General features: G+C 37.4%; 1 protein-coding gene and 1 long non-coding RNA gene across 2 annotated transcripts in view; both read left to right on the top strand.

Annotated features, from left to right (window-relative positions):
• CCDC138 (coiled-coil domain containing 138) overlaps positions 1-25,808 on the top strand; it is a 129,813-nt gene extending 104,005 nt beyond the window's left edge. Inside the window, exons 13-14 of the mRNA XM_081832298.1 lie at positions 23,121-23,259; positions 25,325-25,808. Of these exons, the coding sequence (XP_081688424.1) occupies positions 23,121-23,259; positions 25,325-25,490 (305 nt within the window). The 3' untranslated portion in view covers positions 25,491-25,808. The remainder of the gene's footprint in view (positions 1-23,120; positions 23,260-25,324) is intronic.
• On the top strand, positions 10,535-14,266 carry LOC145723859 (uncharacterized). The gene is made up of 2 exons (XR_014149193.1): positions 10,535-10,848; positions 11,074-14,266. It is a non-coding gene; the product is annotated as an uncharacterized LOC145723859 (long non-coding RNA).
• Positions 25,809-25,905: the final 97 nt, after the last annotated feature.

The following is a 25,905-nucleotide window of genomic DNA, read 5'->3' as shown; positions in this document are numbered from 1 at the left end:
CTCCCCACTGAGCAAGGAGCCTGATGTGGGACTCGATCCCAGGACCCTGGGATCATGACCCGGGCCGAAGGCAGCCGCTTAACCAGCTGAGCCACCCAGGCGTCCTTTCTGACTCCATTCTAAATGAGATTTCCTTTTATTAATTTTCACAGATATTTGGGTTGTTTCTAGTCTTTTGCTAAGGCAAACAGTTCTTCTGTATACAAACTAACTTACACAAAAGCAAATTTGCACATGTGGGAGCTTATTTGGTAGAATAGATACCTAGGAAGTAGAATTGTTGGATTAAAAGAAAATTTCTCAGATTATGAGAATGACATGGAGTAAAAAGTAGTTAAAATAACAAAAGGAAAAGTGCACAAAGAGACAGTTGCAAAATTAATTGTTTACCTTGTTTATGTGTTACAAAATGCTTTTTTCTGATAGCTCATAGTTCAGAGACTCAGGAATTGAGTCTAGTATAGACAGGTATAGTGATGTGGATAATTCAGGCAGCTTTTACATCCCATACCCTTTTCTGTATGTGACTACATCCTCCCTCCCACCCAACTCTTTGCTTCTCTTTTCCCCACTCCTAAATCTATCTACCTGGTACTCAGTATATGGTATATTGAACAGCTAAGACAGCAGCACTGCTGACATGGAAACTTTTGCTGTCTGAGCTTCTTGGTGGTTGTTGCACAGCAAGCTCAGTACAAGAGGTGGTTCAGAGGCTTCCAGACGTAATGTTTGGAGGTTGAAGACTGCCTATGTAGACATCTTATTTGAAGTTTAATCATGGACAGGTGAGAAGCAGATTTTGTTTTTTAAAGCATTTGCAAAATGCCATTTACATGTTAGTTTTAGTTTTTATTCATTTTCTTTGAAATAGTTTTTTTAATTGTTGTAAAATACATACAACAAAATTTACCATCATAACCATTTTTAAGTGTACAGTTTATAGTGTTAAGTACATTCACATTGTTGTGCAGCCATCCGTCTCCATCCATCTTCAGAATTGTTTCATCTGCCCCAACTGATAATCTTTACTGATTAACCCCTCCCCCTAGCCCTGGTCACCCACCATTTTACTTTCTGTCTGTATGAATTTGACTACTGTAGGTACCCCATCTGGGTAGAGTCATACAGTATTTGTCTTTTTGTGATTGACTTAATTTCACTTAAGCTTAATGTCCTCATGTGTCAGAATTTCCTTCCTTTTTAAAGACTGAATAATATTCCATTGTATGGATATACTACATTTTGTTTATCAGCTTATCCATTGATGGACATTTGGGTTGCTTCCACTTTTGGCTATTGTGAATAATGCTGCCATGAACATGGGTGTACAAATATCTGTTTGAGCCCATTTTAAATTTTTTAGGGGAGTCTTTAAAATAGTATGTCTTTCATCAGTGTGAACAACAGTGTTTGAAATTGTACTGAGATTAAGACAACACTTTAAGAAAAAAGCAATCAAAACTTGGTTTAGGTTATCCCCAAAGCAGATTCAGCTACCAAAGCAATATGCAGGCTATTTTCAACATCTGAATTTGTTGTAGTTTAAAATAGCTGTTTATAAACTTAACTTAAACCCAGAGAACATAATTTTATAGAAACCATAGTTTAGTTGCTTGAGGAGTCCAAAATGGTACTAGTAGCACCCCTTGTATCCTTGTCTATCACTCCTCAGAGACCTATTTATATCATCTTGATATTTGAGTCTGCCGATCATTGAGAAAAGGGTGATTAATTCCTGGATATGTGAAAGAGAAATAGCCATTTCAGTGTTTGTGCCAGTTGTTAGGAAATCAAAGTTGGAGATTGCCTTTATATCTTTTACGATAAATTATTAAGGAAGGAAAAAAGTTAATCTTATTTTGAATCTTGATTAATCATGTCACGTTTTCTGTTCTTTTATAGATTTTGGCTAAGCTTTCTGTGTTCTTTAGTTAGAATGAATTCCTGTGTGTTTTTGCTTTTTTCTGGTACTTTTCTGATTCTTACTACTATATCCAAGGCCAAACTATCATCTTATGTGTATTTTTGCAGTAGTTTTTTACTGGTTTCCTTGCTTCCCTCCTTGCCACTCTTATTACTATATTCTCAGTGCTTCCACCAAAGTGTGCATCACTCCCTTGCTCAGAACTCCCCAAGTCGTTTCCTGTCACAGAGTGGAAGGTGATACTCTTAAAATGGCCCACAAGTCCCTATAAGGTCTGGCCTCTGGCTGCCTTTTTCAGCTCACATCTTAGCGTTTTCACCAAATGTCACACTTCGTCCTGCCTCATGGTCTTTGCACTTGATCCTTCCACCCGTAATACTTTTCTCCCAGATAGTGGGCAAGGCTTCTCGCTCCATTCCTTTGGGTCCCTGCTCCAATATCACATCCTTAGAGAGTCCTTCTTTGTCCATCCTATGTAACTGAGCCCCATCCACTCTCCTTATACCCCTTATTCTGCTCATTTTATCCTCCAATGCTTACATGATACATACATATGTATTGATCTCTGATTCATTTGCAGTTTATCTTGGTGAAAGGTATTAGGTTATGGATTAAACTTTTTCTAGATGGCTACCTGTCCTTTATTCAATAAACTGTCTTTCCCCCTTTGTTTAGAAATTCTTTTTTGGTAGTATTTAAAGTTTTTCTCCATCCTCTTATTGATTGTAATGGTTTTTCATTTCATTTTCTTGGGTTTTCCAGATACACAGTCATATTATCTGTAAATATTATTTTTTCCTTAACAATCTTTATAATTTTATTTTGCCTTATCTCATTAAATTTGGGTGTCGCCTTTAGTACAATGCTAAATAATAGCAATGATAGTAAACATTTTCATCTAGTTCTCATTTTAATGAGAATGCTTGTAATGTTTCATTAAGCAAAATGTTGCTGGCTTGGGTTGAGATACATATGTCTTATCATTTTAAAAAAATATTCATCTATTCCATACAGTTATGTTTAGAGGTGGATGTTGAATTTTGTTGGTGAACTTTTTGTATCTATGGAGTTTGATATACCAAAAAAGGATCATGTGATTAATATAGGGAATAAGAGTTTAGTAATCTTTAGATTACTAAAATAAACTACATTTGGTCATGGCATGCTTTTCTTTTTTTTTATTTAAATACAATTAGCCAACATATAGTACAACATTAGTTTCAGATGTAGTGTTTAATAATTCATCAGTTGCATATAACACCCAGTGCTCATCACATCACGGGTCCTCCTTAATGCCCATCACTCAGTTCCCACATCCCTCCACCCACCTCCCCTCCAGCAGCCCTCAGTTTGTTTCCTATAGTTAAGAGTCTCTCATGGTTTTTCTCCCTCTCTTATGACTTCCCATTCAGTTTTCCCTCCCTTCCCCTATGATTCTTTGTGCTGTTTCTTATATTCCACATATGAGTAAAACCGTATGTCTTTCTCTGATTGACTTATTTCGCTCAGCATAATACCCTCCAGTTCCATTCATGTCAGTGTAAATGGTAAATATTCATCCTTTCTGGTGGCTGAGTAATATTCCATTGTGTATATATGTCTACATCTTCTTTATCCTTCCATCTGTTGATGGTGTTGATCTATTTTTATTGATTTTGGGGGGGCATTCTCTCTACCTCTTCAATTTAAATGCCTCTTTCCTTCCCCAGATTAGGGAAATTCTCAGCTATGATTTGTTCAACTATACTTTCTGTCCCTCTCTCTCTTTCTTCTTCCTCAGGGACCCCAGTAATTCTAATATTGTTTTGCTTTATGGTACTGCTGATTTCTCGAAGCCTCCCCTCAAGGTCCATTAGTTGTTTTTCTGTCTTTTCCTCAGTTTTTTTCCTTTCCATCAAGTTGTCATCTATGTCACTTACTCTCTCTTCTGCCTCATTTGCCCTAGCTGTTAGAGCATTCAATTTAGACTGCATCTCAGTTAAAGCATTTTTAATTTCAGCCTGATTAGATTTTATTTCTGCACTAAGAGAATCTCTACTATCTTTTATGCTTTTTTTCAAACCCAGCTAGTAACTTTTTAATCATTATCCTGAATTCTAGCTCTGACATTTTACTTATATCCATATCGATTACATCTGTGTCAGAGAATATTACCTCTGGTTCTTTCTTTTGGTGTGAATTCCTCCTAGTAATTTTGCCCAGAGAAGAATGGATGAATGAGAGAAGAAAATCAAAAATAACTATGACCCAAGTGAAATACACAGTAGACAAATTCAAAGAGGTCAGAAAGTAAAAAAGAAAAGAAAAAGAAAAAAAAAAGGGGGAGAGACTATAATCTCCCAGGTGGACAAAACAGGGTGATGACTTGGTCCTGGGTGTATTTTAGTCTGTTTGTTAGAAGACACTGATCCCAATATTGTAAAGAAAGTAAAGCTTACATATATACAAAAGATAAAATTGAATACAGTGAAAGGAAGCCAAAAATGAAGAATGTATCTAAAAATGTAAATGTAAAAAATGAAAGTTAAAAAAAGATTTAAAAACAAAGAGTTGATAAAATAAGAAACTAGTTGAAAAGGACAAAAGAAAAAAAAAAGGAAAATTTTAAACAAAGATAAACGAATCATGAGAAAAAAAACCTCAACTTCTATATACAATTTCCCCTAGTGCTCTGTAAACTTGGTGTTTACCTATTGTTCCAGCTGGTCTTCTGGAACAGGGATGGGGCCTGCTGTGCTGATTCTCAGGTTATCTTTGCCGGGGTGGAGTTGCACCGCCCCTTGCCAGGGAGCCGGGCTCAGTGTGAGCTGCTACTGGTTGCTCTGGGTGTCCTTTGTTCTCTGAAGGCTTTCCATACCTCTATAGAGGATGAAAATAGAAATGGCCGAGCCTCATCTCCAGCCCCAGAGCTGAAAGATCATGGTCCCCTCTCTTCAGTAAATCCTCAGGGATAAGCAGTCTTCACTTTTGTGTGTGCCACACTCTGCAGGCTCCTGTGGTGTGTGCCCACACCAGTCCTCCCAGAGGAAGGTGGAGGGTCACTGTGTTTTTGCCCTTTGCAGGGTGCCCTCACAGAGAGCTGTTGCCAGATTGTGCCATGGTTTGAGGTTTATGGTGAACCGAGCTGAGAGCCCACTTCTGGGCTCGCTGACCGTAACCGGTTTCCCCCCTCCAGTGCTTGGGAACTCTGCTGGCTCAGGCATCCCCTTTCTTTCTATGACCCCGGGGATCCTGAGACCACACTGTCCCACCTAGGATTCTGCCCTGCTTCACCACCTGAGCACCTTTCAGTCAGGGGCATCTCTCACTAGAGCAGACTTCTAAAGGTTCTGGTTTTGCCTTCTGGGCTTTTATCGCTTTCTGATAGCCAGCTTTTGGAGGCTTACTCCCTGCACCATTTATCTTCCATTATCTCCCCTCAGATTGACTTCTCCACACCTCCTACCTTGCAAAATGTGGTTGCTTTTCTATTTGTAGAATTCCAGCAATTCTTTTCTTACATCTCAGGTTGAATTCATAGGTGTTTAGAATGATTTGATAGTTATCTAGCTAAAATCAAGGGACTGTATAAATGAGGTCCCCTGTTCTTCTGCCATCTTGCCTCCTCTCTGGGGATGTTTTTCTTATAATGTACTGCTGATTTTGTTTGTTTGCATCATGAAGGAAAATAATAAACCAGTCTCACTTACGATTACCCATTCAAAATCTTAGACTGAATATTAGCATTTACACTTACTGTAACAATTGGAATACTCAGTTTTATTCCTTTCCATTTTACTTTATATGTGCCATTAACTTAACATATTTCCTGGGATGTGGACATGTTGCTATTTGTATCAGTTTTCTATGGCGGCTATAACAAATTATCAGAAACCTGGTGTTTGAAACAACAGAAATTTGTTCTCTTACAGTTCTGAAAGCCAGAAGTCTGACATCAGTTTCTCTGGGCCAGAATCAAGGCACTGACAGGGCCATGCTTCTTCCAGAACCTCTAGGGGACAATTCGCCCCTTGCCTCTCCCATCTTCTGATAGCTGTTGGCATTCCTTGGCTTGTGGCTACATCACTCTAATCTCTGCCTCCTATGTCACTTTGAAAATGTAGGTTTTATTATTCAAGTATGGTGAGGCCAACAAACAGATCGGGAGGTAACCACCATTAAAAAATCCTTTATTCTTTTTTTAAAAAAGATTTTATTGGGCGCCTGGGTGGCTCAGTTGGTTAAGCGACTGCCTTCGGCTCAGGTCATGATCCTGGAGTCCCGGGATCGAGTCCCGCATCGGGCTCCCTGCTCGGCAGGGGGTCTGGTTCTCCCTCTGCCCTCTTCCCTCTCGTGCTCTCTGTCTCTCATTCTCTCTCTCTCAAATAAATAAATAAAATCTTTAAAAAAAAAAGATTTTATTTATTTATTTGACAGAGAGAGACACACAGAGGGAACACAAGCAGGGGGAGTGGGAGAGGGAGAAGCAGGCCTCCCGCTGAGCAGGGAGCCTGATGCGGGGCTTGATCCCAGGACCCTGGGATCATGACCTGAGCCGAAGGCAGATGGCTAATGACTGAGCCATCCAGGGGCCCCAAAAAATCCTTTATTCTTACAGTTTGTAACTGCAAGGGGCATGCCATGCTGCAGGGCCACACAGGGGGAAGCACCAGAGTCAGTCAGCAGGCAGAGATAAATGGGGGAATGAAAGCAGGAACCTTTATTGTGGTTTCCCTGGAAAGGTATGGGAAAGGCAAGATAAACAGGTTTAGGTTTGGCTAATTTGAAACATTTCAGTGGGTATTGGGGCACAGGGGCTAGTACCTGACCCAGGAGTGATTAGAGCAGTTGGATAGTAGCTTGGAGTGTGAGAGCACCACACAAGAGGTGATTGGGGGGCGTGGGCTCTAGGTTGGTTGGTTGGCACAGGCAGATCATTTACTATCTATAGGAATTGACTAACTTGGGGAGGGGCCATCCCTTCAGGGTCAGCAAGGCCCCAGATACCAAAGCATCAAAAACACATGGTTAACACAACACTGCCTTTTCTTCTGCTGTCTGAAATCTCCTTCTGCCTCCCTTTTATAAGGACACTTGTGATTGTGTTTAGGCCCACCTGGATGATCCAGGATAATCTCTCCATCTCAAGATCTTTAGTTTAGTCACATCTGCAAAGCCTTTGCCATGAGATAACATTCACAAGTGCTAGTGGTTAGGATGTGGACATCTTTTGAAGGGCTGTTATTCAGCCTGCCATGCAGTTCTTTCCTTTTTTCTGTCATTAATTTGAGACTTTGGTTGGTACCAGTTTGCATGTATACTTGTTCCATTCATGGTGATTCATTGTACAAATACAAGCATCTGACCACTTTATTATGTCTTCCAATACAGTTTCAAGCACTGACATATTGAAATAGTATACTTCATTATAAATTAATTTTTCTTTTTTCTTTTCCTTTGTGTTTTAAAGGAAATGTGGAAAATGTTTTATAAAATGTTTTCTTATAAAAAGATGGCATGAGTCACTGAGTTAGGAACTGCTCCTCTAGTTCAGCTACTTATTTTACATATATAGGCATACCTCAGAGAGATTGTAGGCTGGCTTCCAGACTACTGCAGTAAAGTCAATATCGCAATAAAGTGAGTCATATGAATTTTTTGGTTTCCCAGTGCATATAAAAGTTGTTTGCACTATACTGTAGTCTATTAAGTGTGCATTTATATCTTTAAAAACCCAATGTACATACCTTAATTAAAAAAATACTTTGTTGCTAAAAAATGCTAACCATCATCTAAGCTTTCAGTAGGTTATAGTATTTTTGCTGGTGGAGGGGTCTTGCCTCCATGTTGATGATGGCTGCTGACTGATCAGAGTGGTAGTTGCTGAAGGTTGGGGTGGCTGAGGCAAATGTCTTAAAATAAGACAAGTTTGCCACATCGATTGACTCTTCCCTTCATGAACAATTTCTTTGTAGTGTTTGATACTGCTTGATAGCATTTTAACCACAGTAGAACTTCTTTCAAAATTGGAGTCTATCCTCTCAAACCCTGCTGCTTTGTCAACTAAGTTTATGTGATACTCTAAATCTTTTGTTGTCATTTCAACAGTCTTTACAGCATCTTCACCAGGACTAGATCCCATCAAGAAACCACCTTCTTTGCTCAACCATAAGAAGCAACTTCTCATCTGTTCAAGTTTTATCATGAGATTGCAGCAATTCAGTCACATCTTCAGACTCCACTTCTAATTCTACTTCTCTTGCTATTTCCACCACATCTGCAGTTATATCATCCACTGAAATCCTGAACACCTTCCCTGAAAGTCATCCAAGAGGGTTGGAATCAACTTCCAAATTCCTGTTAATGTTGGAATCATGATCTCTTACCTTGAATCATGAATGGTCTTAATGGCATCTAGAATGGTGAATTCTTTCCAGAAGGTTTTTGGTTGACTTTGCTCAGATCCGTCAGAGGAATCACCATCTGTGGCAGCTATAGCCTTACAAAATGTATTTCTTAAATAATAAGACTTGAAAGTCAAAATTACTCCTTGATACATGGCTGCTGAATGGGTGTTGTGTTAGCAGGCATGAAAATAGCATTAATCTTGTTATATATTCCCATCAGAGCTGTTGGGTGACCAGGTGCATTGTCAATGACCAGTAATATTTGAAGGAAATTTTTTGAGCAGTAGGTCTCAATAGTGGGCTTAAAATATTCAGTGAACCATGTTGTTAACAGATGTGCTGTCATCCAGGCTTTGTTCCACTGACAGAGCACAGGCAGAGTAGATTTAGCTTAATTCTTAAAGGCCCTAGGATTTTCAGAATGTTAAATGAGCATTAGCTTCAACTTAAAGTAACCAGCTGCATCAGCCCCTAACAAGAGAGTCAGCCTGTTCTTTGAAGCTTTGAAGGCATGCATTGACTTCTCTCTAGCTATGAAGTCCTAGATGGCATCTTCTTCCAATAGAAAATGTTTCATCTACATTGAAAATCTTTTATTTAGTGTAACCACCTTCATTCATTATCTTAGTTAGACCTTCTGGATAATTTGTTGCAGCTTCTACATCAGCATCTGCTGCTTCATCTTGCACTTTTATGTTATTGGAGATGGCTTCTTTCCTTAAATCTCATAAACCATCCTCTGCTAGCTTCAAACTTTTCTTCTACAGCTTCCTCACCTCTCTTAGCCTTCATACAATTAAAAAGAGGTAGGTCCTTGCTCTGATTTAGACTTTGACTTAAGGGAATGTTGTGGCTGGTTTGATCTTCTATCCAGACCAGTATTTCTCCATATCAGCAATAAGGCTGTTTTGCTTTCTTATCATTCATGTACTCACTGGAGTAGCACTTTTAATTTCCTTCAAGAACTTTTCCTTTGTATTCACAGCTTGGCTAACTGTTTGGTGCAAGATGCCTAGCTTTTGGCATATCTTGGCTTTCGACATGTCTCCTCAATGAGCTCTTCCTTTTACTTGGGCATGTAGAGGGCATTGTAGGGTTATTAATTGGCTTAATTTCAGTAGTGTTGTGTGTGAGGGAATAGGAAGGCCTGAGGAGAGGGGCACAGAGGGGGAATGGCTGGTTGGTGGAGCAGTCAGAACGCACACAACATTTATCAGTTAAGTTCACCATCTTATATATGGGTGTGGTTTGTGGCACCCAAAACAATTAAAATAGTGACATAAAAGATCACTGATCACATAACAAATGTAATAATCATCAAAAATCATAATGAAATACTGCAAGAATTACCAAAATGTGACACAGACACATGAAGTGATCAAATGCTGTCGGAAAGATGCACTGATAGACTTGCTTGACACAGGGTTGCCACAAACCTTCAATTAGTAAAAAACAACAACAACAACAAAACCCAAAACCCCCACAATATCAGTGAAATAAATGAAGTGAATAAAACATGGTATGCCTGTAGAAAAATGGCTACCTGCCACTCTGAGAAATTAAGTGACTTGTTTAATGTCACATGGCTATGGCCAGGGTGGTGATGAGGAATAAATTAGTCTTTCAGAAAAAGAGAAGGTAGAGACAAGGGAGAAGCTTCCCTTGGAGTTAGGACCCCAGAATTGAGGGATTCCAGAGCAGAAAGTAGTGGCAGCACTTACTCTGTCCCAGGGATTAAAAAAGAAAGGAAGGTGGGGATGGTGGGGGGAAGCTTTAGAATTCTCTCAGAAATGAAGAAGTAGAGGGAAGAACAGGGATTTGAGCAGACTAGGAACTTTTTGGGTTTGTCCCGCTCCAAAGAGAGCCTTTGTCCCTGGACCAGCACTTCTCCCACCTCGAGCCCGTGACAGACTCCCACTCATCTTTCAAGAAATACGAAATCTTCAGTGTGTTTTACAACCTGCCTTGTTCCATAAAGGAATGAAGGTAGACTTGGAAAAAACTAAAGAGGGGAATTTATGTAAAGTTGGGTGTTTTCAAAAGATTACCTGTGGATACCCTTCTTACTGTTGCTTTTGTTTCCTTTTTAAGAATTTATTGACCTTTATTCAGTGCAAGGATGGGCAGCTGATGTTTTTTGGTTGACATTGAATGTTGTCATGTTATAACTTTTGAAGATTTATTTATTTATTTTAGAGAGAGAAAGAGTATGCAAGTAGGGGGAGGAGTAGAGTGGGAGGGAGAGGAAGAGGGAAAGAATCCCAAGCAGACTCCACACTGAGCATGGAGCCTCATGCAGGGCTCAATCTCAGGACCCTGAGATCATGACCTGAGCCAAAATCAAGAGCTGGATGCTTAACCAGCTGACCCACCCAGGCGCCCCAGCCATGTTATAACTTTTGAACCATCAGAACTAGAAATAAAAAAAGCCTTACTAACCAAAAATTATATATTTTGTCCCATGTAATAGCATGTTAATATGTATATCTGAGAGTTGAGAGTTTGCTTTTAAAATAATTTTATTCTGGGGGCGCCCGGGTGGCTCAGTTGGTTAAGCGACTGCCTTCGGCTCAGGTCATGATCCGGGAGTCCCGGGATCGGGTCCCGCATCGGGCTCCCTGCTCGGCAGGGAGTCTGCTTCTCCCTCTGACCCTCCCCCCCTCTCATGTGCTTGCTCTCTCTCATTCTCTCTCTCTCAAATAAATAAATAAAATCTTTAAAAAAAAAAAAAAAAATTTTATTCTGATTCCTGCTTTGCCTTAGAATTCTGGAAAGATTAAGATAGCTGCTACTTGGAAAATAAGGACTTAGATTCTTAGCATAAAACCTACATAAAGTACTCTAGTCGGTTACCAAAAGGTTGATGTCTAACATAGACAACATAATCATTACCAAAGAATGTACTGAATTGCTGACAGCACATACTTTTTAGAAACAAACCACCACTTTTGAAATGTTGGCAGATCTTAGATAAATAATTCTCTTGTGAGATTTCAGTGATTGACTTTTAAGTTAATAAGAATGTTTATTTTCTTAAGTTGCCCACTAATACAGTATTTTGTCAGATATTAGTATAATGTTGATACAGGGAGTTCTTACGCCACTTTTCCCTTGCTACTGAAAGTAACCTGAGATTGATTGTGTCTTCAGTTAATCCTTTCTCAAACTGAAGATTTAAATACCTTCCACCAAGCTTATGAACTACAAATTTACATAAAATATTGTGACTCAAGAAAGCATTGAAAAAATTTGTTTTCAAGAGGTAATTTAGCCCTTTGCAGCAAACATTATGGGCTGGCTGCCCCATCACCATTCTCATCCCTTTCTCTTTCACCTATTCTCAGCCCTCTCATTGACAGAAATGGCCACTTGCATGACACACGTGCGACCAGTGAGGGGGAAGTTAGAAGTCCACTGAGAGTTTCTAGGAAACTTTGTTTTGATTTTTTGATAAGAGGGAGCAGATGATTGGCACTGTTCCTACTCTACACCCTTTTTTTTGCCTTGTTGTCTAGAGCCTTTTGACCACAAATTACACATGAAGAAAGAGAGAGTCTGAAATGAAGAATTTGGGTTTCTGATGGCATTGTCCTGCACCTAAACCAGTTCCAGGAAGTGCCTACCTCTTAAGAGAGAAACAATAATCTGTTTGATTAAGCTACTATAAATTGGACTTTTTATTACATTCCCAACTGAACCAACATGTACTTTGTTTCATATTTGAAGTCAGTTTTATTTTACCCTCTAAAACTTCTGTGTTTTTTTTTTTTAAGTCTTTTTTGGGAAGGTAAAATTGTATAGGTTTATCATTTTAAAATTCAAGTAGAGACAGACATCAGCAAGATGGTAGAGTAGGATGCTCCAGGCCCTCATTCCTTCACAAAAACATCAAATTAACAACTATAGACTGACTAAATTAACTTTATAGGAGCTCTGAAAACTAGTCAAAGATCTGTAGCAGACAACCTAATTCAAGAAAAGCCATATTCAAAACATTATTTTGTTACCTTTGTATTGCCTTTACACCACCCCACCCCAGGTGTGGTACAGGGCAGATGGGAGGAAGTGGCTCAATTCGTTGCTCTTTCCCTCAGACAGAAAAGACAGAGTGAACTAGTTTGCAATATTTTGGCCTGTCTGGGTGGTCCAAAGGATTGGGTTCTCTCTTGCCTGACTCAGAGCATGGACGAGGACATTTGCAAATAGTTTGGATCTCAGATTGAAGGCTAAGAAAGGCAGTGGTAAGCACCATGACACTTGAAAGCTGCAGGGGACTGTAGACATGCAAATGCCGAGGACAAGAAATTATGAACAGAGGAGTACAGCACAACATCTAAGGTCTTGAGAATAAGCTGGGGTGAGACTCTGGGAAATTGAGACATTTAAAAGCAGCCAGGGGAAATTGGAAAAAGAAAAAGCTCACTCAGAGTGCCTGGGTGGCTCAGTCATTTAAATGTCAGACTCTTGATTTGGGCTCAGGTCATGATCTCATGGTCCTAGGATTGAACCCCACATTGGGCTCTATGCTCAGTGTGGCATCTGCTTCTCCCTTTTCCCTCTGCTTCACCCCCCACTCATGCTCATTCACTCTCTCTCTTGTTCTCAAATAAATAAAAGTCTTTTAAAAAAAGAAAAAGCACACTCATAGGCCCAGCTAGGACTTATGCCTAAAAAAGACCTGAGAAGACCTTAGGCCTATACTCTGCACTGTTCCCAAGGGCCCAGGGGACTGCTAATTAACGAAGAAGATCTTCCATACTAGTCTGCAAAGACTAGGAAAGGTGGCTGTTTTTCAAATGATAAGTTTTCAGCAAAAAAATCACAAGGCATACAAAGAAACAGGGAACACAGCCTATTCAAAAAAATAAATAAATCTTGAGAAAACATCCCCAAAGAAACAGGCAAAGAAACTCACTCAGGAAAGACTTTAAAGCAACTGTCTTAAATATACTCAAAGAGCTAAAAGAAAACACAAAGAACCAAATGAAATCAGGAAAACTGTGTATGAAAAAGTGAGAATTTCAACAAAGAGCCAGAGTTTATAAAAAGGAACCAAATAGAAATCCTGGAGCTGAAAAATACAGTGACTGAACTGAAAAAACACTAGAGAGTTTCAATAGTGAATTTAAACAAGCACAAGAAAGAATCAGTGAACTAAAAAGACAGGGCATTTGAACTTATAGAGACTGAGGAGCAAAAAGAAGAGAGAATAAAGAAAAGGGAAACAGAGCAGAGCCTAAAGGACTTATGGGACATCATCAAGCAGATCAATATACATATCATGGTAGAAGAAGAGAGGGAAAAGGGCAGAATAATCTGCCCCTTCAATAATCTATTGGAAGAAATAATGGCTGAAAACTTACCAAATGTGAGGAAAGACATAGTTTTACAAATCTAAGAAACTCACTGAATTCCAAAACTCAGTGAACTTGAACTTCAGGAAAAACCCAAAGAGCCCGCAGTGAAGACACATGATAATTAAACTGTCAGAAATCAAAGAGAGAATCTTGAAAGCAGCAAGGGAAAATGTATATACATAAAATGGAATATTATTCAGCCTTAAAAAGGAAGGAAATTTTGACACCTGCTACAACTTGGATGAACCTGGAGGACATTATGCTAAGTGAAATAAGCCAGACACAAAAAGACAGATTTTATATGATTCCACTTACACGAGATACCTAGAATAGTCAAATCTATAAAGAGAGAAAGTAGAATGTTGGTTGCCTGGAGCTGGGGGGACAGATGGAAGTGGGTGTTAGTGTTTAACGGGTACAGTTTCTTTTAGGGAAGGTGGAAAATTTCTGGAGATGGATGGTTGCACAACAATGTGAATGTACTTAATACTAACAAACTGTACACTTAAAAATGGCTGAAGTGTAAGTTTTTTGCATATTTAACCACAACTTAGAAATTAAATAAAATGAGGCTAAGGAGAAATGTAGAAAACGTGTTGTTTTTTTTTCAAACATCACCATAAACTTTATCATTTAGAAATGACCATCATTAAATGTTATTTCAGATACCTTTCTGTAGTTGTGTACATATGAGAATATTGATGAATGGATAAACAGATGAAAATACTTTTATAGAAATGGGTTTTGTTATACATGTATAACATGTATAACATGTATACATTATTTAAATTTCAGTTAGCATACTGAAATCTATTTAACAGGAAAAATGAAATGGATTTGAGTTATAAGTATTTTATATCACAAATTCCTTCTGTTAAGAAAAGGTAAAAAGCATTGAGTCTCTCTCTTTTTTAAAAATATTTTTATTTATTTATTTGACAGAGAAAGAGAAGGAGCACAAGCAGGGGGAGCAGAAGGCAGAGAGAGAGGGAGAAGCAGGCTCCCCACCGAGTAAGGAGCCTGATGCAGGGCTTGATCCCAGGACCCTGGGATCATGACCTGAGCCAAAGGCAGACGCTTAACCAACTGAGCCACCCAGGCGCCCCTCTTTTTCTTTTTTTTAATTGTAAAATAATATAACAAAATTTACCTTAGTAGTCATTTTTAAAAATTAATTAACTAGTAAATTAGTTAATTTAGAGAGAGAGAGAGTGTGAGCAAGCAGGGGGGAGGGGCAGAGGGAGAGAGAGGCAGAGAATCCCAAGCAGACTCCATGCAGAGCATGGAGCCTGATGCGAGGCTTGATCCCATGACCCAAGAGATCATGACCTGAGCCAAAACCACACGTCAGACGTTCAGCCAGCTGGGCCACCCAGGCACCCCTACTATATTAGTCATTTTAGTGTATCCTATCTTTTAAATACTGTTTTCAGTTTTAGAAATGTATTGGCTCCCAGCTAGGAAAGATGAAGATAGCAGCACTAGTGCACTTTCATCTCCCCTTCCTCCACTTCCTGACTTTTTTAGTTGTTTTTTTTTTTTTTACATTATTGCAGTTTATATTTTTCATTCTGTTTTGTGACCACAATTTGCACATGTGCTTCATGTTGGTTTTCTTATTACTTTGCTTTATATTAGTTTTACATTCAGTTATAATCAGTGCTCAAGAATAGTTCTTTTACTGTAACTTCTACATTTCTGTGTTTTTATTTTTGAATAATCTCTTGATTGCTCCCTTCCCTTTCGTTCAGAACTTTGTAAACTGTGCTTTTACTGTTGCAGAGAAGTGAAAGGACAGTCTGATTTTTTCCCTGTTAGTGATAACTTATTCTTTCGCTTAGGGAGCTAATGACTATTTTATCTTTGAAGTTTAGGGTAGATCTTGCTGTTGAATGTTCTGAAGCAATTTTTACTGGGTCACTGTTGTGCTTTTTCAATCTGCACATCCACTTCTTTGTTCATTTAGCATTTCAGATATACAATTGACCCCTTGAACAACGCAGGTTTGAACTGTGCCTGTCTACTTCTACGTGGATTTTTTTTTCTATAAATATAGTATAGTACCATAGATGTATTTTCTCCTCCTATGATTTTTTTTTTCAAATTTTTATTTAAATTCTAGTTAGTTAACATGTTGGTTTCAGGAGTAGAATTTAGTGATTCATCACTTACATACAACACCCAGTACTCATCACAACAAGTGCCCTCCTTAATATCCATCACTGTTTAGCCTATTCTCCACCTACCGCCCCTCCATCAACCCTCAGTTTGTTATTTTTCTTTTTTTTTTTTTAAAGATTTTATTTATTTGACAGAGACACAGCGAGAGAGGGAACACAAGCAGGGGGAGTGGGAGAGGGAGAAGCAGGCTTCCCGCGGAGCAGGACCCTGGGATCATGACCTGAGCCGAAGGCAGACGCTTAACGACTGAGCCACCCAGGCGCCCCAACCCTCAGTTTGTTATTTTTCATTAAGAGTCTCTTATGGTTTGTTTCCCTCCCTCTTCCCCCCTCCATATGTTCATCTGTTTTGTTCTTAAATTCCACATATGACTGAAATCGTATGGTATTTGTCTTTCTCTGACTGACTTATTTCACTTAGCATAATACATGCTAGCTCCATCCGCATCATTGGAAATGGCAAGAATTCATTCTTGTTGATGGCTGAGTAATATTCCATCATGTGTGTGCATATATATATATATATGCACCTATAGCCTATATGTGTTAGGCTGTTGTTGATAAGGCTGCTATAAACATTGGGGTGCATGTACCCCTCGAATCTGTATTTTTGTATCCTTTGGGTAAATACCTAGTAGTGCAATTGCTGGGTTGTAGGGTAGCTCTATTTTTAACTTTTTGAGGAACCTCCATACTGTTTTCCAGAGTGGCTGTACCAGTTTGCATTCCACCAACAGTGTAAGAGGGTACCCTTTCTCCATATCCTCACCAATATCTGTTGTTTCCTGTGTTGCTGATTTTAGCCATTCTGACAGGTGTGAGGTATCTCATCGTGGTTTTGATTTGTATTTCCCTGATGATGAGTGATGTTGAGCATCTTTTCATATGTCTGTTAGCTATCTGTATGTCTTCTTTGGGAAAATGTCTATTCTTGTCTTCTGCCCATTTCTTAACTGGATTGATTATTTGTGTTTGGGGTATTGAGTTTGATAAATTCTTTATAGATCTTGGATACTAACTCTTTACCTGATATATCATTTGCAAATATCTTCTCCCATTCTTAGGATGCCTTTTAGTTTTATTGATTGTTTCTTTCACTGTGCGAAAGGTTTTTATCTTGATAAAGTCCCAGTAGTTCATTTTTGCTTTTGTTTCCCTTGCCTACGGTGATGTGTCTAGTAAGAAGTTGCTGGGGCCAAGGTCAAAGAGGTTGCTGCCTGTGTTCTCCTCTAGGATTTTGATGGTTTCCTAGCTCACATTTAGGTTTTTCATCCATTTTGAATTTATTTTTGTGTATGGTATCAGAAAGTGGTCCAGTTTCATTCTCCTGCATGTGGCTGTCCAGTTTTCTCAACACCATTTGTTGAAGAAACTTTCTTTTTTCCATTGGATATTCTTTCCTGTTTTGTTGAAGATTAGTTGGCCATATAGTTGTGGGCCCATTTCTGGGTTCTGTATTCTGTTTCATTAATCTATGTGCCTGTTTTTGTGCCAGTACCATACCGTCTTGACAACAGCTTTTCAGTACAGCTTGAAGTCAGGAATTGTGATGCCTCCAGCTTTGGTTTTCTTTTTCAAGATTGCTTTGGTTATTCAGGGTCTTTTGTGGTTCCATACAAATTTTAGGATTGTTTGTTCTAGCTCTGTGAAAAAATGCTGGTGGTATTTTGATAGGGATTGCATTAAATGTGTAGATTGCTTTGGGTAGTATAGACATTTTAACAGTGTTCTTCCAGTCCATGAGCATGAAATTTTTTCCCACTTCTTTGTGTCCTCTTCAGCTTCTTTCATAAGTGTTCTATAGTTTTCAGAGTACAGATCTTTTATCTCTTTGGTTAGGTTTATTCCTAGGTATCATATGGTTTTGGTGCAATTGTAAATGGGATTGATTCCTTGATTTCATTTTCTCCTGCTTTGTTATTGAGGTATAGAAATGGCAACAGATTTCTGTACATAGATTTTATATCCTGTGACTTTGGTGAATTCGTGTATTAGTTGTAGCAATATTTTGGTGGAGTCTTTTGGGTTTTCTACATAGAGTATCATGTTGTCTGCAAATAGTGAAAGACTTCCTTCTTGCCAATTTGGTTGCCTTTTGTTTCTTTTTGTTGTCTGACTGCTGAGGCTAAAACTTCCAATACTATGTTAAATGGTAATGGTGAGAGTGGACATCCCTGTCTTGTTCCTGACTGTAGTGGAAAAGCTCTCAGTTTTTCCCCATTGAGGATGATATTAGGTGTGGGTCTTTCATAGGTGGCCTTTATGATGTTGAAGTATGTTCCATCTGTAACTACTTTGTTGAGGGTTTTTAATTAAGAATGGATGCTGTATTTTATCAAATGCTTTTTCTGCATTTATTGAGAGGATCATATGGTCCTTATCCCTTTTTTTTATTAATGTAGTGTATCACATTGATTTGTGAATATTGGACCACCCCTGCAACCCAGGAATAAATCCCACTTGATTGTGGTGAATAATTCTTTTAATTCCTTATGGTTTTCTTAAACTTTTTTTCTCTAGCTTACTTTATTTTAAGAATACAGTATATGATACATATACCATACAAAGTATATGGTTATCAGCTATTTATTTTTGGTAAGACTTCCGCTCAGTAGTAGGCCGTTAGTAGTTAAGTTCTGGGGAGTCCGAAGCTATACACAGATTTTTGATTGTGTGGGGTTGGGGGGATCAGCACCTGTAAACCCTATGTTGTTCAAGGGTAAACTATAATATATATTATTTTATTAACGTGATATCAAGAATACAAATTATCCTTATTTTGGATCTTTTTTTGATGGTCTTCCATATCTTGATTTCTTTCTAATTATTTCTTCTTCTTTCCTAATTATGTCTTTGCATCATTTTCATTTGTATTGTTTATGATTATCTCAAATTTTTATGATAGTAATCTAATTTTCAGCTATATCATTTCAGTTTTGTGATTTATCAGGTTTTTTTGGTTTGTTTTTTTTAAGTAAGCTCCATACCCAGTGTGGAGCCCAATGTGGGGCTTGAACTCATGACCCTAAGATCAAATTGGACACTTAATCAACTGAGCCACCTAGGCCCCCCTAAATATGTTTTTTAATAGTGGTTTTTAAATTCTCTCTTTTTAAAATCCTATTGTTTATCATCTTTTCTTATTTTATTGACTAGCCATGTTTTTGCTAGGTATATATCTTCAGAACTCTTATGGAAATCTGTTTTGTTTTTTGAGTTGTGTTTTCTTTTACATTTGACTGTCTTGTACATTGCTATAATCCTTTCTTATTGGTTGATTGACTGATTGATTGATTGATGTAATACATATGCCAGGTTGCCATGCTGCTTCTAGTCTTGTTCTTAGGTGGACTTCCTTGTCCACACTTTCTGTGTGTCCTCATAGAAGGCATGGGGCACCCTCTTCTTACCACTATAGCCAAGTCCAGTTTTCTCTTCTCCCTTCTGAGCTACAGTTTAAAAGCCATTGTCCTTAATATATATGTTTTTTCTGTGCCCCATAGGTGTAGTGATAACATGCTGTTAGATTCTCAGGACTGTTCTTACTTCTGAGATTTGACTAAATATCTTGTTTGGGCTTATTTCACCTAATTAGGAAAGTGGGAGGTATGAGTATCCTGTTCCCATAGAGAAATTCTCTTGGCTTTAGACTGACTTCCCAGTGCAGTGTGTATTCAGGAATGTTATTTTCAGATCGCTCCCCCTGGCAACCCATTTCTCTGTTTTCCAGTCAGAAGATTGAAAAGGTAACAACAGCTGTTTTGTTTGTTCTTCCTCAGGTCTGGGGGTTATTAGTAAGAATTCCCAAGGTTTTGTCAACCCCAGTATATGATATAGAAGAAGGGTGGTTAAGGTGGGCTAGAACGCTGGCCACACTTCTAACTCTTCTCCACTCCAGAATTTTACGTTTATATCCTAGAACATTTTTTAAGGTTTGTGACTTTGACTTCTGCCCCTTTTTTGGTTGTTATAGGTAAAGGTTTTTTTTGGCGGGGGGGTTTGTCTTAAATTTTTGATTCTTATGAGTAGGTATTAGGGGAGAGAAATTCTCTCAAGCAGTTTTATCTTTCCATTTTAATGTAGAAATTAGTGAAGACATGCTAAGTAATTTATCCAGTGTTACATTAATTTTAGAAGACAAGTCACCTAGCCTATTGGGCCTTCAATTTTTTTTCCCCACTTTTGTATTAGCCACCTTTATTCAAATTGAAGTTCTTCTAAGGTTAAAAGATGTAATGAATTTGAACATTGGAGTAATGAAAAAATGTTAAAACTGCAGTGTTTCAGTCTTAGAGTTAAACCTAATGCAATGCATATAAGAATATCAGAATTTCCTTTCTTTTTATGTCTTTTTCATAGATTTAAAACAATGGTTGGAAATCAAACCAGTGAACTTCTTTTACTTCTAAAAGACCTTTACAAGCTTCACATTTTAAATATGCTTATATATTTAAGTTTTTGGTTGGTCTTGGCTTTTTTCCATTATAGAGGTCATACAAGGAAGTTCACTTTTATTTGGCAATGTTTACTTGGGGCTTTTGGTAATAACCCTTAAATGTGTGTGCTTTGTTCATTCCAAGACTTGATTTACATATAAAGTATAGTAAAATAAAGGAAGATACACTCTCTTTCATGCCACTTTATACAATTAATGCTGGGGTTGGGACACCCATCCCCCATGTAGTTTTAAATCTGCATATAACCTTTGACTCCCCAAAAACAACTACTGACAGCCTACAGTTGAATGGAAGCCTTTCTGATAACATGAACCATTGATTAACACATATTTTGGGGGATTTTTTGTTGTTTTTTTTTAAATATTTTATTTTATTTATTTGACAGAGACACAGTGAGAGAGGGAACACAAACAGGGGGAGTGGGAGAGAGATAAGCAGGCTTCCTACGGAGCAGGGAACCCAATGCAAGACTCAATCCCAGGACCCTGGGATCATGACCTGAGCCAAAGGCAGACACTTAATGACTGAGCCACCCAGGCGCCCCAGATTAACACATATTTTGTATGTTATATGTATTATATGCTGTATTCTTACAACAAAGTAAGCTAAAGAACATCATAAGGAAGAAAAAATACATTTCCGGTACTGTACTGTATTTATTGAAAAAAATTTGTGGCCCTGTGTAGTTCAAACTCAAGTTGTTCAAGGGTCAACTGTACAAAAAACCATTATAACTTTTTTATGTGGTTTTTAGGCTTTTAAATTGAGAACATACCGTAGATCGATATTGTAGACTGTAGGGGGGTTAAGAAACCTCAGTGGATTTTCTGGTAGTGACTTACATGATTGTTCTTTATCCATTGATTTAAAATCTGTTAGCCATGTAATATAGTTACCTTTCTTGTTCAGAGTTGACATAAATCATACGTCTCAGGATCTGAAATAAGAAAACTGTGTGCAGTTTTTTAATGAAGCTGCTTGAAATTTCAGTCAGTGCATTTTTAATGATTTGTAGATTGGGGCACCTGGGTGGGTCTGTCTGTTAAGCCTCTGACTCTTGATTTCAGCTTAGGTCTTGATCTCAGGGTCGTGAGTTCAAGCCCTGTGTTGAGCTCCATGTAGGGTGTGGAGCCTACCCTACTTAAAAAAATAATAATAAAAATGTTTTTTGTAGATTATGTGTGCTGTATTTTTAACCTACATTTTCATTCTTTAAGAAGATCCTGTAACTGAGATACCTACATGTGCACGCACACACACATGCACACACATGGACACACACATATAGACACCCAAACATGCACATGACTTTTGGTGAACTAAGTGTAGTCCGTACTTGGGTTAGACTGCTGTGGGGAAAGTATTACGTTTTTTCCTCCTACTTTTTACTACGTGGTAACGTGCAGAGGACAAGTGACCACTGTCCTCGTGGTCCACTGCTAGCATGTAGCACCTTTCATTTTCTGTTATCATAACATTGCTCTGACTTTACTAGTGTGGATTTTGTTGGTTTTATTATTGAATAGTTTATTTTACTCAGTAAAGACAATCTTTTAAGCTGTGCTTATGGATTCAAAAAGAATGATGAATACAAAGCTATCATATTTCAATGTCCTTTGTAGTTACTGACTTATTTATCTGTGTGAAATAAAGTCCTGTATTCACTGTGGGAGCCTCTGAATTTTACAGAGGCTTTTTACATAGGAATTTAACTACTTTAAAAGCCATAATTTATTATTTTTCTATGATTTTTGTTTCTTTTCAAGCTTTCCTAATGACCTATACTAGTGATTTACACCTTACAAAACATTTTTATGCATTATTGTGTTCAACTAATAACCACTTTAACAGATCTTTTAGTTTTCACTATTGCAAACTTTACTGTGGCCCTTATTCTCAAACCTTTGCATACATTTGATTCAGACACATTTTTTAGAGGCAGAATTGCTGAATCGAAGGATATACCTACTTATAAGGCTTTTGATACAAATTTGCCAAATTCCAATTATTTTATTCCTACTGAGGTTGAATATTTTTAATGAATATTTATTCATTATTCATGAATATTTTTAATTTATTTTTATTTTTATTATATTTATTCCATCGTGATTTCTTCCTTGTGCCCTTTGTTCATTACTAAAAATATTAAGTCCATCTTTTTCTTACTGATTTATAAGAGCTTTTATTTTTAACAGTATCAGTCTTCTAGCAAATACATTACAAGGGGATTTCCTCCCAATGCCTCTGCTTCAAGTTTGACATTTCCCTTTTGTTTTGCTTTTGTCTTTCAGAGCTTTTGCCTTTTAAGTTTTGTAATTGTTTTTTACATAGACATTAAAATTTTATATTTTGTAAAATTTTTCACCTTTTATGAATCTTTTCACCCTTTGACTTTTGTGCTTAAGAAGTTATTCCCTAGCCATTGATTATGTAAATTGTCATAACACTCAAACAAAATTCTTAAATGTAGGTTTTTTCAAAAATTGCTATCCCCAAAATATTTCTTATTGCTAATTATTTAAACTCAGCCTACTGCTATGAACTTTTTGAAGAAATGTTCTTCCCCCATTCTTCCAAACATGGGATTTCTGCTAAATACTGCCTAGTGGAAGTTGGATATTAGGGAAAATAGTCTTATCTTTGGTTTGCGTTGCTCAACAAGAGCCAGTGGAGATTTTAATTTTTCAAATGATGGTATTTTTGCTCCAAAGTGTAAGTATGAAAAGAGTGAAAATCCAAATTAATATTTATGAATTGTTATTAATTTCCTTTTTAGCTACACCCTAACAGTAAAGCACTGGTGATTTATTTTGCAGAATCCTTGCAGCCTTTCCTGGAAGCCTGTAGCAACACTTTATTTTTTCGTACTTGCTCTGTGCTGCTTCGAACCCCTAAGCTTGATCTTCAAATACTAGAAAAGCTCAGTATTATTCTGCAGAAACTTTCCAAAATCAAGTAAGAATTTTTTTTATTTCTAAGATTTTTTTATTGAAAGATCTCTTGTTGTGATCATTTAGGCCTTTCTGAATCCTGTACTCATTCAACTTTATTAAATCACAGGTTCCAATAAATGTAGAATCTTGAGATTCATGAAATATTAATGCATGTCTAAGATACATACTTAGTGACAGATGAGAATTAGAGCGTTCATCTAGGAATGTCTTGTTTCCGTAGTTCATTTCTGCTAAACGAACCTTAGGTACCACAGAGTATGCAAAACTAAGAGCAGTTTTTAGCAACCAAGTGGTAGTATTAGAGTGAATTACTGCACACTGATACTCTGTAATACCACAAGTGAAAATAATAAAAGATACTAAAAGTTTATCTGCAGATCCTGTTGATGTATTGAAATGAATTTAGGGACTGAGAATGAAGCAGGTAGAAGAGATTTAAAATGATAACTGTTAACTGGTTTATTTTAGGAAATAATTATGGGCTTGTTATGCCACTAATTTGGATTTTATTGTAAGAATTAAAGGCTTTCCTTTTGCATTTCTTCTTCTTTCCCCCGATGCAAACATTGATGTAACCAGTTATTAAATTATAAATAAAGGACATAGATTTTAAGCTTCATTTTCCTAATTTTGGTAGTGTCTAGTGTTTCTTTTGAGGCAAATTAAACACCTGTCTCATCTCATGTTTATAACAGTAAAATTTTGGTTTTGGTTTAGCTCCTCTGCCCCTTTCCTTTCCCCTCACCTGTAATTTGCATGGTAGTGAACTTAGGTATTTTACCAGACCTCGGTGTACTTGAATAGTAAATATAATCAATACCTCTTACAATTATTTGTAGATGTGTGACAGTGGGTCCATATGTTCTCCTTGCTGCCTGGCACACAATACCACACCACAGTAAATTATTAATTGTCGAATTGTAACCTCATACTCATCTCAGCAAATTTTGGACTGGCATCAGTTAAGCTTATCAATTCTTTGTCTTCCTTCACTTGCAGACTGTACCGTGGTTGTCTTGATTTGTATCCGGTAAATTCTCAGGAAGACCTATTATAGTTTACCTGTGGTACCACAAAGCTGCAGTAACATTATTTAGGTTTAATTGGGTCTTAGCTCTTAATTTGTGGGATTTTTTTTTATGTACTCCCTTGAGCCAAAGCATTTTACTATTCTTGATGTGTGTTATAGTTTACATTCTGAAATGAATGTAAATGAAGAGCTAGAACAAAGCTCCAGCAGGAGGTCTGGGAATAGCTGATGTGAGTGCAAGAAGGTCTTAAAGTAAAGCTTTAAAACCACAGAGATGTGAATTGTTTTGTATTAAGTGGGTGGTTACATAAGTTATTTGATAATCTCTTTCAAGAGGTAAATACATGGAGACAAGGAAATAAACATATTTTAGATATTATTCTAAATGATTGAAAATGAAATTACTGACTGATTATTAGAAGGAGGATGACTGAAAAGGTATTTTGGAGCTAAGTCAAAGGTAACCTCTGCTACTTAAGATGATTAAGTATGGTTTTTTTCTAGCTGTGAGGAAAAAAATATTCTTAAGCATTTTAATGGTGACTAGGGTGCAGTTTTCAGTATTATAAAGCATATTCTGCATATTCTCGTCTTCCTTGAATACTTTTCCACTTTATTTTAATTTTAATTTTTTATGTTATGTTAATCATCATAGTGTTCCAGGATTCATTGTTTGCGTATAACACCCAGTGCTCCATGCAGAACGTGCCCTCCTTAATACCCATCACCAGGCTAACCCATCCTCCCACCCCCCTCCTCTCTAGAACCCTCAGTTTGTTTTTCACAGTCCATAGTCTCTCATGGTTCATCTCCCCCTCCAATTTCTCCCCCTTCATTCTTCCCCTCCTGCTAAGCTTATCTCCTAAAGCCCATTTTGTTTGTCTTGGCATATTAATCCTTTAGTTAACCTATGTTCTGCACTATGTTGAAACCAGGTGCCATTTGCCCATATTTACAAGTAAATGATCTCTCCTTGTCATTTCAGATAAACTCCCTGAGAGTGTGCAACTAAGTTAATGTACTTGTTCTCTTACAGGAGTAATAAGAAGCTCTTTGAACTTTTTACTATTCATCTGATGCTTCAAGAATTACAAAGGACAACACATCCAGAGCAGGCCTTTCTCTGTATTAACCTAAATTCAACTCTGTTCAATTTGGGTTTGACAAAACGCAACTCCTTGGCCTCCAATGCAAGCCATTAGACTGGCTTATTATTATTTCATAATAATAATGTGTGTTGCTTATTTGTAAGATTGTAAAAATTACCAAAGTAACTAAAAGTCCACCAAGTAAAGTTATCAGTAGCATCATTTATCATGAAAAGTAGGTTTTTTTTTTAACTTTTAAGATGAAATCTATAGAAGCTGTGGAATTTTTGGACTGTTTCAGTTCAACTAAGGTAGTACTTACTAATGTACAAAATGAAATTTCCAGAATTAATGACAGTGGGATTACTTTTTGTAAGAGTGTTTTGGGGAAATTTTTAAAATTATGTGATTATTTGGAATAAAATTGGTGTTTCTGTGGGAAAGAGGATTAGATCATGTTGTCATTCTTTCTTAATATATTAGCAATTTCCCCTTTCAGAAGCAAAAGTACATAACTTTTAACTTGCCA

This window comes from Leptonychotes weddellii, chromosome 10 (assembly GCF_054177405.1).
Source record: "Leptonychotes weddellii isolate Sample4059 chromosome 10, ASM5417740v2, whole genome shotgun sequence".
Taxonomy (NCBI): Eukaryota; Metazoa; Chordata; class Mammalia; order Carnivora; family Phocidae; genus Leptonychotes; species Leptonychotes weddellii.
Note: the sequence above shows the minus strand (reverse complement) of the source record. Positions and strands in the feature narration are given on the sequence as shown.